Source organism: Petromyzon marinus, unplaced genomic scaffold (assembly GCF_048934315.1).
Source record: "Petromyzon marinus isolate PM22_M1 ecotype Great Lakes invasive population unplaced genomic scaffold, UKy_Petmar_22M1.pri1.0 PM_Scaffold_394, whole genome shotgun sequence".
Classification (NCBI taxonomy): Eukaryota; Metazoa; Chordata; class Hyperoartia; order Petromyzontiformes; family Petromyzontidae; genus Petromyzon; species Petromyzon marinus.
In genome coordinates, this window is record NW_027423384.1 from 42,137 (window position 1) to 57,500 (window position 15,364).

The 15,364-nt window shown below is 50.6% G+C and overlaps 1 protein-coding gene across 1 annotated transcript in view; it reads right to left on the reverse strand.

Moving 5' to 3' along the window:
- Nucleotides 1-5,341: 5,341 nt before the first annotated feature.
- ANKS6 (ankyrin repeat and sterile alpha motif domain containing 6) overlaps nt 5,342-15,364 on the reverse strand; it is a gene marked incomplete at its 5' end in the record, with an annotated part of 44,385 nt that continues 34,362 nt past the window's right edge. The window contains 4 exons of the mRNA XM_076064336.1: nt 5,342-9,581; nt 11,174-11,289; nt 13,047-13,118; nt 14,110-14,189. Coding sequence (XP_075920451.1) covers nt 9,471-9,581; nt 11,174-11,289; nt 13,047-13,118; nt 14,110-14,189 — 379 coding nt within the window. The remainder of the gene's footprint in view (nt 9,582-11,173; nt 11,290-13,046; nt 13,119-14,109; nt 14,190-15,364) is intronic.

Consider the following 15,364-nt stretch of genomic DNA (forward strand, 5'->3'; position numbering starts at 1 on the left):
CAGGCTAGCCTAAATGTTTCTAACCGGCGAAGATGTTCCATTAAGTGGGTCCACGTTTCACAAGCGTAGAGAAGGGAGGGAATGACCGTGGCCGAGAAGACCTGAAGCTTAGTGCGGAGCGACAGACCAGGTAGCTTTCACACAGCATTACGTAACCGATGAATATATATTGCCGCTCGACTGATTCGGAGTGAGACCTCTGCTGTTAAACTGGAGCCGGTCATAAGCACACTGCCCAGGTATGGGAAACTGTCCACTCTCTCCACAACTGCCCCATCACCGATTGAGAGTTGTGGGGGTGGAGTGTCCGATGGTACAAAATACCCAGGCAGGTGCTTAGTTTTGGTGGGGCAGATGGTAAGGCCCCATCTCTTAGTGGCACGCTCCAGTCTCAGCAGCAGCGTCTCCAACTCCTCCTCTGAATGAGTAGCTATTACCAAATCATCAGCATACATAACATGGTTGAGCAATAGGGAGCCATCCCTTGACCGCACCCGGGCATCGATCAGCCTCCCATTATATCTGTACCAAATGGAGATTCCCCCGGTACAGCTATTGAAGGCTTCACGAACTACGTGGTCAAAATAGATATTAAATAATGTGGGAGCCAGAGGACATCCCTGTCGCACCCCAAGGTGTACAGAGAATGGCTCTGACTCCCGGCCACGTAGTTTTACCCGGGCCCGCTCACCATCATGAAGGTCCTTAATGATTGTGAGCAGAGGGTCAAGTACTCCAAAAGCACGAAGCACAACCCAGAGCCCAGGCCTACTGATGGTATCATAGGCCTTGACCAGGTCAATAAAGCAGAGATGTGCTAATTCTTTGTCAGATTATGCTAATTTCTTTGTCAGAACACCTTGTTTGCTCGCACACAGTTTAAAGGTCCGCTGTCTGAGCGTGGTTGTGTTTCGCTAAATTATCCTGTTTGATTTGTACTAAGTGCCTCGGTGAATGTGTATGCTCTAACTTTAACATAGCTATTTCTGTGACCAGTTACTAGCTAATCACTCAGCTATTTCAATGCTAAATTCTATGCTAATTCCTTTGTCAAGGGGTACCTCTGCGGATGTGTATACTTTAACTTAGCTATTTCAATGAGCCATTTCAATGCTAAATTATATGCTAATTGCTTTGTCAAGGCGCTTGGTGTTTTTCTTCTCACACAGCTTAAAGGTCGTGATCTGAGCGTGGCTTCTTCCACTCCAGCGCTGTCCTCCTGACAGTCTCGTCCCTTCACCTGATGAAGGCCGCTTGTGTTGTGGCCGAAACGTCGTGATTTTTTGTTATTTTTTTTCACCTACGTGACTTTACCCAATAGAACCAAAGAGTATGGATCCTAGCAGTCACGAAAGCTTTAAATCTAGAAGAGATGTAGGTCTTGTTGGAATTCCCTACACCTCTGATGTAGCAGACGGACAGACAATATGGCATCTGTGCAGGACCGCCCTTTCCTGAAACCTCTTTAAGAAGGGGGACCGCACAGACTGTAACAACTACAGGGGCATCTCACTCCTCAGTGTGCCGGGAAAGGTCCTGGCAAGGATTTTTCAACATCGCCTTGCCAGGCACGCTGAGGAGAGGCTTGCGGAGCCCAAATGCGGTTTCACACTCTCACACACACACTCTCACACACACCTACACGCTCACACACACCTACACACCTACACGCTCACACACGTACACTCACCTACACACACACACACTCACACACACCTACACACACCTACATGTTCACACACACCTACACACACACACGTACACTCACACACACCTACACACACACACCTACACACTCACACACCTACACACACACCTACACGCTCACACACCTACACACACATACTCTCACACACTTACACACACACACCTACACACTCACACACCTATACACACACCTACACACACACACCTACACACACACTCATACACACCTACACACACACCTACACGCTCACACACGTACACTCACTTACACATTCACACACCTACACACACTCACACACATCTACAACAACAACAACCGCCATTCGCCACTAAGTGGCGGTGACGTCACCATGACGCTTGTGCCAGGCTAGGTGCACCTTGAGGCCACGTGAAGTGTCGAACGCCCGCTGGCAGGTCACGGGACAGACCCAGCAGGTGCCATGGGTTGACTGCTGTGCCAGGCTAGGTGCAGGAGGAGGTCACGGGACAGACCCAGCAGGTGACATGGGTTGAATGCTGTGCCAGGCTAGGTGCAGGAGGAGGTCTCGGGACAGACCCAGCAGGTGACATGGGTTGACTGCTGTGCCAGGCTAGGTACAGGAGGAGGTCACGGGACAGACCCAGCAGGTGCCATGGGTTGACTGCTGTGCCAGGCTAGGTGCAGGACGAGGTCTCGGGTCAGACCCAGCAGGTGCCATGGGTTGACTGAGATGACCACTTTGCCAACTCGCTGTTTTGGCCGCCCGGCGACTGCCTCCAACTGCCCAGTAGCCTCACTGTGCACCTAGCCTGGTACTGTCCAGTAGCAGCGTCCTTCACGAGCCTCCTCCACAGAGGCCGATTTTGACACCGCTGGTGCCAGTCATTGGCAAGTCCACTCAGCTCCACATCCTCCTGTACCACATCAGCTCCATCTCTTCTCTAGCTTGTATCACTCACTCACCAACCTAATCACTCACCCACCTATTCACCCACTCACCTACTCACCCACCTACTCACTAACTCACCCACCGACAGACTCACTCACTCACTCACCAACCAACCCACCCACCCACTCACCAACCCACTCACTCACTCACCAACCCACCCACTCACTCACTCACCAACCCACCCACTCACTCACCCACCCACTCACTCACCAACCCACCCACTCACCCACTCACTAACTCACCCACCTACTCATACATCCACCCACTCCCTCACCCACTCACTCACCCACTAGCCTCACCCGCCTACTTACCCACTCACTAACTCACCCACTCACACATCCACTCACACATCCATTCACTCACCCACCCACTCACTCACCAACCCACCCACTCACCCACCTACTCATCCACTCACCCATCCACCCACTCACACATCCACACAATCACTCACTAACTCACCCACCCACTCACCCACCTACTCACCCACTCACTAACTCACCCACCTACTCACCCACTCACCCACCCACCCACTCACACATCCACTCACCCACCCACTCACCCACTCACTAACTCATTCACCCACCCACTCACCCACCCACCCACTCACACATCCACTCACACACCCACTCACTCACCCACCCACTCACCCACCTACTCACCCACTCACTAACTCACCCACCTACTCACACATCCACCCACTCACTCACACACTCACCCACTCGCCTCACCCACCTACTTACCCACTCACTAACTCACCCACCCACTCACACATCCACTCACCCACTCACTAACTCACCCACCCACCCACTCACACATCCACTCACACATCCACTCACTCACCCACCTACTCACCCACTAAATAACTCACCCACCTACTCACTAACTCACCCACCGACCCACTCACCCACACACACAGATATTCATAAACACTGCATACACACCCAGATGAATAAACATAAACACTGCATACACACAACAGATACATAAACATAAACACCGCATACACACAACAGATAAATAAACATAAACACTACATACACACACAGATACATAAACATAAACACTGCATACACACAACAGATAAATAAACATAAGCACTGCATACACACTACAGATACATAAACATAAACACTGCATACACACAACAGATACATAAACATAAACACCGCATACACACAGATAAATAAACATAAGCACTGCATACACACAGATAAATACACATAAACACTACATACACACAACAGATACATAAACACTGCATACACACAACAGCTAAATAAACATAAACACTGCATACACACAACAGCTAAATAAACATAAACACTGCATACACACAACAGATACATAAACATAAACACTGCATACACACACAGATAAATAAACATAAACACTGCATACACACAACAGCTAAATAAACATAAACACTGCATACACACTACAGATACATAAACATAAACACTGCATACACACACAGATAAATAAACATAAACACTGCATACACACAACAGCTACATAAACATAAACACTGCATACACACAACAGCTAAATAAACATAAACACTGCATACACACAACAGCTACATAAACATAAACACTGCATACACACAACAGATAAATAAACATAAGCACTGCATACACACAACAGCTACATAAACATAAACACTGCATACACACAACAGATACATAGATAAATAAACATAAGCACTGCATACACACACAGATAAATAAACATAAGCACTACATACACACACAGATACATAAACATAAACACTGCATACACACACAGATAAATAAACATAAACACTGCATACACACACAGATACATAAACATAAACACTGCATACACACAACAGATAAATAAACATAAACACTGCATACACACTACAGATACATAAACATAAACACTGCATACACACTACAGATACATAAACATACACACGGCATACACACTACAGATACATAAACATAAACACTACATACACACAACAGCTAAATAAACATAAACACTGCATACACACAACAGCTAAATAAACATAAACACTGCATACACACTACAGATACATAAACATAAACACTGCATACACACAACAGATACATAAACATAAACACTGCATACACACAACAGATGAATAAACATAAGCACTGCATACACACAACAGATAAATAAACATAAGCACTGCATACACACAACAGATAAATAAACATAAGCACTGCATACACACAACAGCTAAATAAACATAAACACTGCATACACACAACAGCTACATAAACATAAACACTGCATACACACAACAGAATAATAAACATAAACACTACATACACACTACAGATACATAAACATAAACACTGCATACACACAACAGCTACATAAACATAAACACTGCATACACACAACAGATACATAAACATAAACACTACATACACACTACAGATACATAAACATAAACACTGCATACACACAACAGCTAAATAAACATAAACACTGCATACACACACACATATAAATAAACATAAACACTGCATACACACTACAGATACATAAACACTGCATACACACTACAGATACATAAACATAAACACTGCATACACACAACAGATACATAAACATAAGCACTGCATACACACAACAGCTAAATAAACATAAACACTGCATACATTTTACCATCATCTTCTGCAGGAAAAAAAATAAACAACAACAACAACCCATCGACTTAAAATGTATTCTTTTAAATTCATGTAACAAAATAAAATATACAGTGCACGTGTGTGTGTGTATATATATTATACATTCATCATTCCGGCAAATCGGCAAAGCGCCCAGCACACCCAGTCCATGAAAGATCCGGGGCCATGTGGCACCGCTGGCAGATGAGCCCACGATTTATACACAAAGATAAAGGTCCCCCGTGTAGCCTGCGACAGACTGCAGGGGCAAGTGCCGTCAGCGGGCAAGCAGCTGTGAAGGCTACCGGCACTGTGGCACACGAGGGGGTGGGTGGCCAGCACCACCACGCCCGGCCGCCTTTGTCTCCCCAGTGGCGATGTTCACCACACACCGCTACACATTTGAGGCTGAGTCGACCTAGGGGAGGCCCAGGACCGGTTCGGATAATCCGTCACTGGGGGTGTTGGTGGCCGTGAGCGGGAATCGAACCCCGGGTGGCCGGGTTCGTAGCGCAGCGTGGCGCTAACCGCTGCACCACCGCTCCCCCCGTACACACAGACACACACAGACACACACAGACACACACACAGACACACACACACATACAGACACACACACACAGACATACAGACACAAAGACACACACACAGACACACACACAGACACACACACACATACAGACACACATACAGACACAGACACACACAAACAAAGACAAAGATCCCCCATATAGCCTTAACAGACTGTAGGGGCAAGTGCTGTTAGCGAGCAGCACCTATACAAGGCCGTAACGGTACACGAGGGGGTGGGTGGCCAGCACCACGCCCGACCGCCTTTGTCTCCCTAGTGGCAATGGACACACACACAGACACAATCACACACACAATCACACAGACACACAGACACACACACAGAGACACACATACAGACACACACACAGAGACACACACACACAGACACACATACAGACACACACACAGAGACACACAGACACACACACAGACACCCTCCACTTAGCAACGTTCAGAGATACGAAGAAAACTTGACACCCGTTTGTCCGAGATGCAGATTTCGAAAGTTCGATAGATGGCGGTGGAGGAATCTACATCTACAGAACGTGAAGAACCAGTGGCATCTACATCTACAGAACGTGAAGAACCAGTGGCATCTACATCTACAGAACGTGAAGAACCAGTGGCATCTACATCTACAGAACGTGAAGAACCAGTGGCATCTGCATCTGCAGAACGTGAAGAACCAGTGGCATCTGCATCTGCAGAACGTGAAGAACCAGTGGCATCTACATCTACAGAACGTGAAGAACCAGTGGCATCTACATCTACAGAACGTGAAGAACCAGTGGCATCTACAGAACGTGAAGAACCAGTGGCATCTCCATCGGCAGAACGTGAAGAACCAGTGGCATCTACAGAACGTGAAGAACCAGTGGCATCTACATCTACAGAACGTGAAGAACCAGTGGCATCTACATCTACAGAACGTGAAGAACCAGTGGCATCTACAGAACGTGAAGAACCAGTGGCATCTACATCTACAGAACGTGAAGAACCAGTGGCATCTACATCTACAGATCGTGAAGAACCAGTGGCATCTACATCTAAAGAACGTGAAGAACCAGTGGCATCTACATCTACAGAACGTGAAGAACCAGTGGCATCTACATCTACAGAACGTGAAGAACCAGTGGCATCTACATCTACAGAACGTGAAGAACCAGTGGCATCTACATCTACAGAACGTGAAGAACCAGTGGCATCTACATCTACAGAACGTGAATAACCAGTGGCATCTACATCTACAGAATGTGAAGAACCAGTGGCATCTACATCTACAGAACGTGAAGAACCAGTGGCATCTACATCTGCAGTACGTGAAGAACCAGTGGCATCTACATCTACAGAACATGAAGAACCAGTGGCATCTACATCTACAGAACATGAAGAACCAGTGGCATCTACATCTACAGAACGTGAAGAACCAGTGGCATCTACATCTACAGAACGTGAAGAACCAGTGGCATCTACATCTACAGAACATGAAGAACCAGTGGCATCTACATCTACAGAACGTGGAGAACCAGTGGCATCTACATCTGCAGAACGTGAAGAACCAGTGGCATCTACATCTGCAGAACGTGAAGAACCAGTGGCATCTACATCTGCAGAACGTGAAGAACCAGTGGCATCTACATCTACAGAACGTGAAGAACCAGTGGCATCTACATCAACAGAACGTGAAGAACCAGTGACATCTACATCTACAGAATGTGAAGAACCAGTGGCATCTACATCTGCAGAACGTGAAGAACCAGTGGCATCTGCATCTGCAGAAAGTGAAGAACCAGTGGCATCTACATCTACAGAACGTGAAGAACCAGTGGCATCTACATCTACAGAACGTGAAGAACCAGTGGCATCTACATCTACAGAACATGAAGAACCAGTGGCATCTACATCTGCAGAACGTGAAGAACCAGTGGCATCTACATCTGCAGAAAGTGAATAACAGTGGCATCTACATCTACAGAACGTGAAGAACCAGTGGCATCTACATCTACAGAACATGAAGAACCAGTGGCATCTACATCTGCAGAACGTGAAGAACCAGTGGCATCTACATCTGCAGAACGTGAAGAACCAGTGGCATCTACATCTGCAGAAAGTGAATAACCAGTGGCATCTACATCTACAGAACGTGAAGAACCAGTGGCATCTACATCTACAGAAGGTGAAGAACCAGTGGCATCTACATCTACAGAACGTGAAGAACCAGTGGCATCTACATCTACAGAACGTGAAGAACCAGTGGCATCTACATCTACAGAACGTGAAGAACCAGTGGCATCTACATCTACAGAACGTGAAGAACCAGTGGTATCTACATCTACAGAACGTGAAGAACCAGTGGGATCTACATCTACAGAACGTGAAGAACCTGTGGTATCTACAGAAGATGAAGAACCAGTGGCATCTACATCTACAGAACGTGAAGAACCAGTGGCATCTACATCTGCAGAACGTGAAGAACCAGTGGCATCTATAGAACGTGAAGAACCAGTGGCATCTACATCTACGGAACGTGAAGAACCAGTGGCATCTGCATCTGCAGAACGTGAAGAACCAGTGGCATCTACACCTACAGAACGTGAAGAACCAGTGGCATCTACATCTACAGAACGTGAAGAACCAGTGGCATCTACATCTATATACATTGACCCTGAGACCCGGTCTCTACTCTAGACACCGACCCTGAGACCCGGTCTCTACTCTAGACACTGACCCTGAGACCCGGTCTCTACTCTAGACACTGAGACCCTGAGACCCGGTCTCTACTCTACACACTGAGACCAAATCTCTACTCTAGACACTGAGACCAGGTCTCTACTCTAGACACTGACACTGAGACCTGGTCTCTACTCTAGACACTGACACTGAGACCTGGTCTCTACTCTAGACACTGACCCTGAGACCCGGTCTCTACTCTAGACCCTGAGACCCTGAGACCAGGTCTCTACTCTAGACACTGACCCTGAGACCCGGTCTCTACTCTAGACCCTGAGACCCGGTCTCTACTCTAGACCCTGAGACCAGGTCTCTACTCTAGACACTGACCCTGAGACCTGGTCTCTACTCTAGACACTGAGACCCGGTCTCTACTCTAGACACTGACCCTGAGACGCGGTCTCTACTCTAGACACTGAGACCCTGAGACCTGGTCTCTACTCTAGACACTGAGACCCGGTCTCTACTCTAGACACTGAGACCCGGTCTCTACTCTAGACACTGAGACCCGGTCTCTACTCTAGACACTGAGACCCGGTCTCTACTCTAGACACTGAGACCCTGAGACCTGGTCCTCTACTCTAGACACTGAGACCCGGTCTCTACTCTAGACACTGAGACCCGGTCTCTACTCTAGACACTGAGACCCTGAGACCTGGTCTCTACTCTAGACACTGAGACCCGGTCTCTACTCTAGACACTGAGACCCGGTCTCTACTCTAGACACTGAGACACTGAGACCCGGTCTCTACTCTAGACACTGAGACACTGAGACCTGGTCTCTACTCTAGACACTGAGACCAGGTCTCTACTCTAGACCCTGAGAACCTGAGACCCGGTCTCTACTCTAGAACCTGAGACCCAGGTTCTAGAAGGAGACATCCGCACGCTGCACCATGCACTGGGTGTTGCTGGCACTGCTGCCGAATGACCACTGCAGGTTCTCCACGTTGTCCTGCAGGAAGAGCCTCTTGCGGTCCTGTGATGGGGAGGGAGATGCGGAGAGACAGAGAGAGCAGAGAGTGGTGAGTGGAGAGACAGTGGTGAGTGGAGAGAGAGTGGTGAGAGTGTGGTGAGTGGAGAGAGAGTGGTGAGAGTGTGGTGAGTGGAGAGAGAGTGGTGAGAGTGTGGTGAGTGGAGAGAGAGTGGTGAGTGGAGAGAGAGTGGTGATAGAGTGGTGAGTGGAGAGAGAGTGGTGAGTGGAGAGAGAGTGGTGAGAGTGTGGTGAGTGGAGAGAGAGTGGTGAGAGTGTGGTGAGTGGAGAGAGAGTGGAGAGTGGAGAGAGTGGTGAGTGGAGAGAGAGTAGAGATAGAGTGGTGAGTGGAGAGAGAGTGGAGAGAGAGTGGAGAGAGAGTGGAGAGAGAGTGGAGAGAGTGGAGAGAGTGGAGAGAGTGGAGAGAGAGTGGAGAGTGGAGAGAGTGTGGAGAGTGGAGAGAGAGTGGAGAGAGAGTGGAGAGAGAGTGGAGAGAGAGTGGAGAGAGTGGAGAGAGAGTGGAGAGTGGAGAGAGTGTGGAGAGTGGAGAGAGAGTGGAGAGAGAGTGGAGAGTGGAGAGAGAGTGGAGAGAGAGTGGAGAGAGAGTGGAGAGAGAGTGGAGAGAGAGTGGAGAGAGAGTGGGGAGAGAGTGGAGAGAGAATGGAGAGTGGAGAGAGAGCGGAGAGAGAGTGGAGAGAGAATGGAGAGAGTGGAGAGAGAGTGGAGAGAGAGTGGAGAGAGAGTGGAGAGAGAGTGGAGAGAGAGTGGAGAGTGGAGAGAGAGAGTGGAGAGTGGAGAGAGTGGAGAGAGAGTGGAGAGAGAGAGAGTGGAGAGAGTGGAGAGAGAGTGGAGAGAGAGTGGAGAGAGAGTAGAGAGAGTGGAGAGAGAGTGGAGAGTGGAGAGAGTGGAGAGAGAGTGGAGAGAGAGTGGAGAGAGAGAGAGTGGAGAGTGGAGAGAGAGTGGAGAGAGTGGAGAGAGAGTGGAGAGAGAGTGGAGAGAGAGTGGAGAGAGAGTGGAGAGGAGAGTGGAGAGAGAGTGGAGAGAGAGTGGAGAGAGAGTGGAGAGAGTGGAGAGAGAGTGGAGAGAGTGGAGAGTGGAGAGAGAGTGGAGAGTGGAGAGAGAGTGGAGAGAGAGTGGGTGGAGAGAGAGTGGAGAGAGAGTGGAGAGAGAGTGGAGAGAGAGTGGAGAGAGAGTGGAGAGAGTGGAGAGAGAGTGGAGAGAGAGTGAGAGAGAGAGTGAGAGTAGAGAGAGAGTGGAGAGAGAGTGGAGAGAGAGTGGAGAGAGAGTGGAGAGTTAAAGAGAGAGTGGAGAGTAAAGAGAGAGTGGAGAGTGGAGAGAGAGTGAGGAGGGGGGAATGAGAGGTGGGAATGAGAGAGGGGGAATGAGAGGGGGAATGAATGAGAGGGGGAATGAGAGAAGAATGAATGAGGGGGGAATGAGAGGGGGAATGAGGAGAGAGAGAATGAATGAGAGGGGAATGAATGAGAGGGGGAATGAATGAGATTGGGAATGAATGAGATGGGGAATGAATGAGAGGGGGAATGAATGAGATGGGGAATGAATGAGAGGGGAATGAAGAGGGAAAAAAGGGAATGAACCTTGGTGTCGTTGAGTTCAGCGATTGCCGAGAGGATTTGCTGCCGGGGAGCGTCGGTGGAGATGCCCAGCTCCAGCAGGTCGTGATCACAGAGCGTGAGGAAGGCCTCCAGATCCACCTGGTGAGTAGTGGGGGGGTGGTGAGTGGTGGGGGGGTGGGTGAGTAGTGGGGGGTGGTGAGTAGTGGGGGGGTGGTGAGGTCGTGATCACAGAGCGTGAGGAAGGCCTCCAGATCCACCTGGTGAGTAGTGGGGGGGTGGTGAGTGGTGGGGAGGTGGTGGGGAGTGGGGGGGTGGTGGGGGGGTGGTGAGTGGTGGGGGGGTGGTGAGTAGTGGGGGGGGGGTGAGTGGTGGGGGGTGGTGAGTAGTGGGGGGGGTGGTGAGTAGTGGGGGGGTGGTGAGTAGTGGGGGGTGGTGAGTAGTGGGGGGTGGTGAGTAGTGGGGGGGTGGTGAGTAGTGGGGGGTGGTGAGGAGTGGGGGGTGGTGAGTAGTGGGGGGGTGGTGAGTAGTGGGGGGGTGGTGAGGAGTGGGGGGTGGTGAGTAGTGGGGGGGTGGTGAGTGGTGGTGAGTAGTGGGGGGGGTGGTGAGTAGTGGGGGGGTGGTGAGTAGTGGGGGGTGGTGAGTAGTGGGGGGTGGGTGAGTAGTGGGGGGTGGTGAGGAGTGGGGGGTGGTGAGTAGTGGGGGGTGGTGAGTAGTGGGGGGTGGTGAGTAGTGGGGGGGTGGTGAGGTCGTGATCACAGAGCGTGAGGAAGGCCTCCAGATCCACCTGGTGAGTAGTGGGGGGGTGGTGAGTGGTGGGGAGGTGGTGGGGAGTGGGGGGGTGGTGGGGGGTGGTGAGTGGTGGGGGGGTGGTGAGTAGTGGGGGGGGGTGAGTGGTGGGGGGTGGTGAGTAGTGGGGGGGGGTGGTGAGTAGTGGGGGGGTGGTGAGTAGTGGGGGGTGGTGAGTAGTGGGGGGTGGTGAGTAGTGGGGGGGTGGTGAGTAGTGGGGGGTGGTGAGGAGTGGGGGGTGGTGAGTAGTGGGGGGGTGGTGAGTAGTGGGGGGTGGGTGAGTAGTGGGGGGTGGTGAGGAGTGGGGGGTGGTGAGTAGTGGGGGGGTGGTGAGTAGTGGGGGGTGGTGAGGAGTGGGGGGGTGGTGAGTGGTGGGGGGGGTGGTGAGTAGTGGGGGGGTGGTGAGTAGTGGGGGGGTGATGAGTAGTGGGGGGTAGTGAGTAGTGGGGGGTGTTGAGTGGTGGGGGGTGGTGAGTGGTGGGGGGGTGGTGAGTAGTGGGGGGGTGGTGAGTAGTGGGGGGGGTGGTGAGTAGTGGGGGGGGTGGTGAGTAGTGGGGGGTGGTGAGTGGTGGGGGGGTGGTGAGTGGTGGGGGGGTGGTGAGTAGTGGGGGGGTGGTGAGTAGTGGGGGGTGGTGAGTAGTGGGGGGTGGTGAGTAGTGGGGGGGTGGTGAGTGGTGGGGGGGGTGGTGAGTAGTGGGGGGTGGTGAGTGCGTGGGAGAGTTGGTGGGTGGGTGAGTGGGTGGGTTGGTGAGTGGGTGGGTGGGTGGGTTGGTGAGTGGGTTGGTGAGTGGGTGGGTTGGTGAGTGGGTGGGTGGGTTGGTGAGTGCGTGGGAGAGTTGGTGAGTGGGTGGGTGGGTGGGTTGGTGAGTGGGTTGGTGAGTGGGTGGGTGGGTTGGTGAGTGGGTGGGTGGGTTGGTGAGTGCGTGGGAGAGTTGGTGGGTGGGTGAGTGGGTGGGTTGGTGAGTGGGTGGGTGGGTTGGTGAGTGGGTTGGTGAGTGGGTGGGTGGGTTGGTGAGTGGGTGGGTGGGTGGGTGAGTGAGTGGGTTGGTGAATGGGTGAGTAAGTGGATGAGTGGTGGTGCAGTGGTTAGCGCACGTCCCCTCCCGCCCCTCCTGCTCCTCGAATATTGGATGATATTTCTCGAGCGACAGCTTCTTCAGAATGGCCGAGAGCTCATCAGCTGTGTCGCACACAAACACAGAGACCCATAGACTCACATAGAGACCCAAAGACTCACATAGAGACCCATAGACTCACACAGACCCATAGACTCACACAGAGACCCACACAGAGACCCATAGACTCACACAGAGACCCACAGACTCACACAGAGACCCATAGACTCACACAGAGACCCATAGACTCACACAGAGACCCATAGACTCACACAGAGACCCATAGACTCACACCGAGACCCATAAACTACTCCAACAGAGACCCATAGACATACACAGAGACCCATAGACTCACCACACAGAGACCCATAGACTCACACAGAGACCCATAGACTAACACAGAGACCCATAGACTCACACAGAGACCCATAGACTCACACAGAGACCCATAGACTCACACAGAGACCCATAGACTCACACAGAGACCCATAGACTCACACAGAGACCCATAGACTCACACAGAGATCCATAGACTCACACAGAGACCCATAAACTCACAATGAGAACCATAGACTCACTACACAGAGACCCATAGACTCACAATGAGACCCATAGACTCACAATGAGACCCACAGACTCACACAGAGACCATTAGACTCACACAGAGATCCATAGTCTCACACAGAGACCCATAGACTCATCACACAGAGACCCATAGACTCAGCACACAGAGACCCACAGACTCACCACAGAGACCCATAGACTCATCACACAGAGACCCATAGACTCATCACACAGAGACCCATAGACTCACCACACAGAGACCCATAGACTCACACAGAGACCCATAGACTCACCACACAGAGACCGACAGACTCACCACAGAGACCCAAAGACTCATCACACAGAGACCCATAGACTCACCACACAGAGACCCATAGACTCATCACACAGAGACCCATAGACTCACCACACAGAGACCCATAGACTCACACAGAGACCCATAGACTCATCACACAGAGACCCATAGACTCACACAGAGACCCATAGACTCACCTTCCTCCGTGAGGGTTCCGCTGGTACTGGAGTCACCACTACCGCCAGTCACTGCTGATGAGCTCTCAACAGAGCGAGACCTGCGGGGCCAACATTCTATAAGTGAGTGTCTGAGTGAGTATCTGAGTGAGTGAGTGAGTCTATGAGTGCGTCTATGAGTGAGTCTCTGAGTGAGTGTCTGAGTGAGTGAGTCTCTGAGTGAGTGAGTCTATGAGTGAGTCTCTGAATGAGTCTCTGAGTGAGTCTCTGAGTGAGTGAGTCTCTGAGTGAGTCTCTGAGTGAGTAAGTCTCTGAGTGAGTCTCTGAGTGAGTCTCTGAGTGAGTCTATGAGTGAGTCTCTGAGTGAGTCTCTAAGTGAGTGAGTCTCTGAGTGAGTCTCTGAGTGAGTGAGTCTCTGAGTGAGTTTCTGAGCGAGTCTCTGAGTGAGTCTCTGAGTGAGTGAGTCTCTGAGTGAGTCTCTGAGTGAGTCTCCGAGTGAGTAAGTCTCTGAGTGAGTAAGTCTCTGAGTGAGTCTATGAGTGAGTCTCTGAGTGAGTCTCTGAGTGAGTGAGTCTCTGAGTGAGTCTCTGAGTGAGTCTCTGAGTGAGTCTCTGAGTGAGTCTCTGAGTATCTGAGTGAGTAAGGCTCTGAGTGAGTCTCTGAGTGAGTGAGTCTCTGAGTGAGTGAGTCTCTGAGTGAGTGAGTCTCTGAGTGAGTCTCTGAGTGAGTCTCCGAGTGAGTAAGTCTCTGAGTGAGTAAGTCTCTGAGTGAGTATCTGAGTGAGTGAGTGAGTCTCTGAGTGAGTCTATGAGTGAGTCTCTGAGTGAGTCTCTGAGTGAGTGAGTCTCTGAGTGAGTGAGTCTCTGAGTGAGTCTCTGAGTGAGTATCTGAGTGAGTAAGGCTCTGAGTGAGTCTCTGAGTGAGTCTCTGAGTGAGTATCTGAGTGAGTGAGGCTCTGAGTGAGTCTCTGAGTGAGTCTCTGAGTGAGTATCTGAGTGAGTGAGTCTCTGAGTGAGTCTCTGAGTGAGTCTCTGAGTGAGTGAGTCTCTGAGTGAGTATCTGAGTGAGTCTCTTTGTGAGTAAGTCTCTGAGTGAGTCTCTTTGTGAGTGAGTCTCTGAGTGAGTATCTGAGTGAGTATCTGAGTGAGTCTCTGAGTGAGTCTCTGAGTGAGTGAGTCTCTGAGTGAGTCTCTGAGTGAGTGAGTCTCTGAGTGAGTCTCTGAGTGAGTCTCTGAGTGAGTCTCTGAGTGAGTCTCCGAGTCTGTGAGTGAGTCTC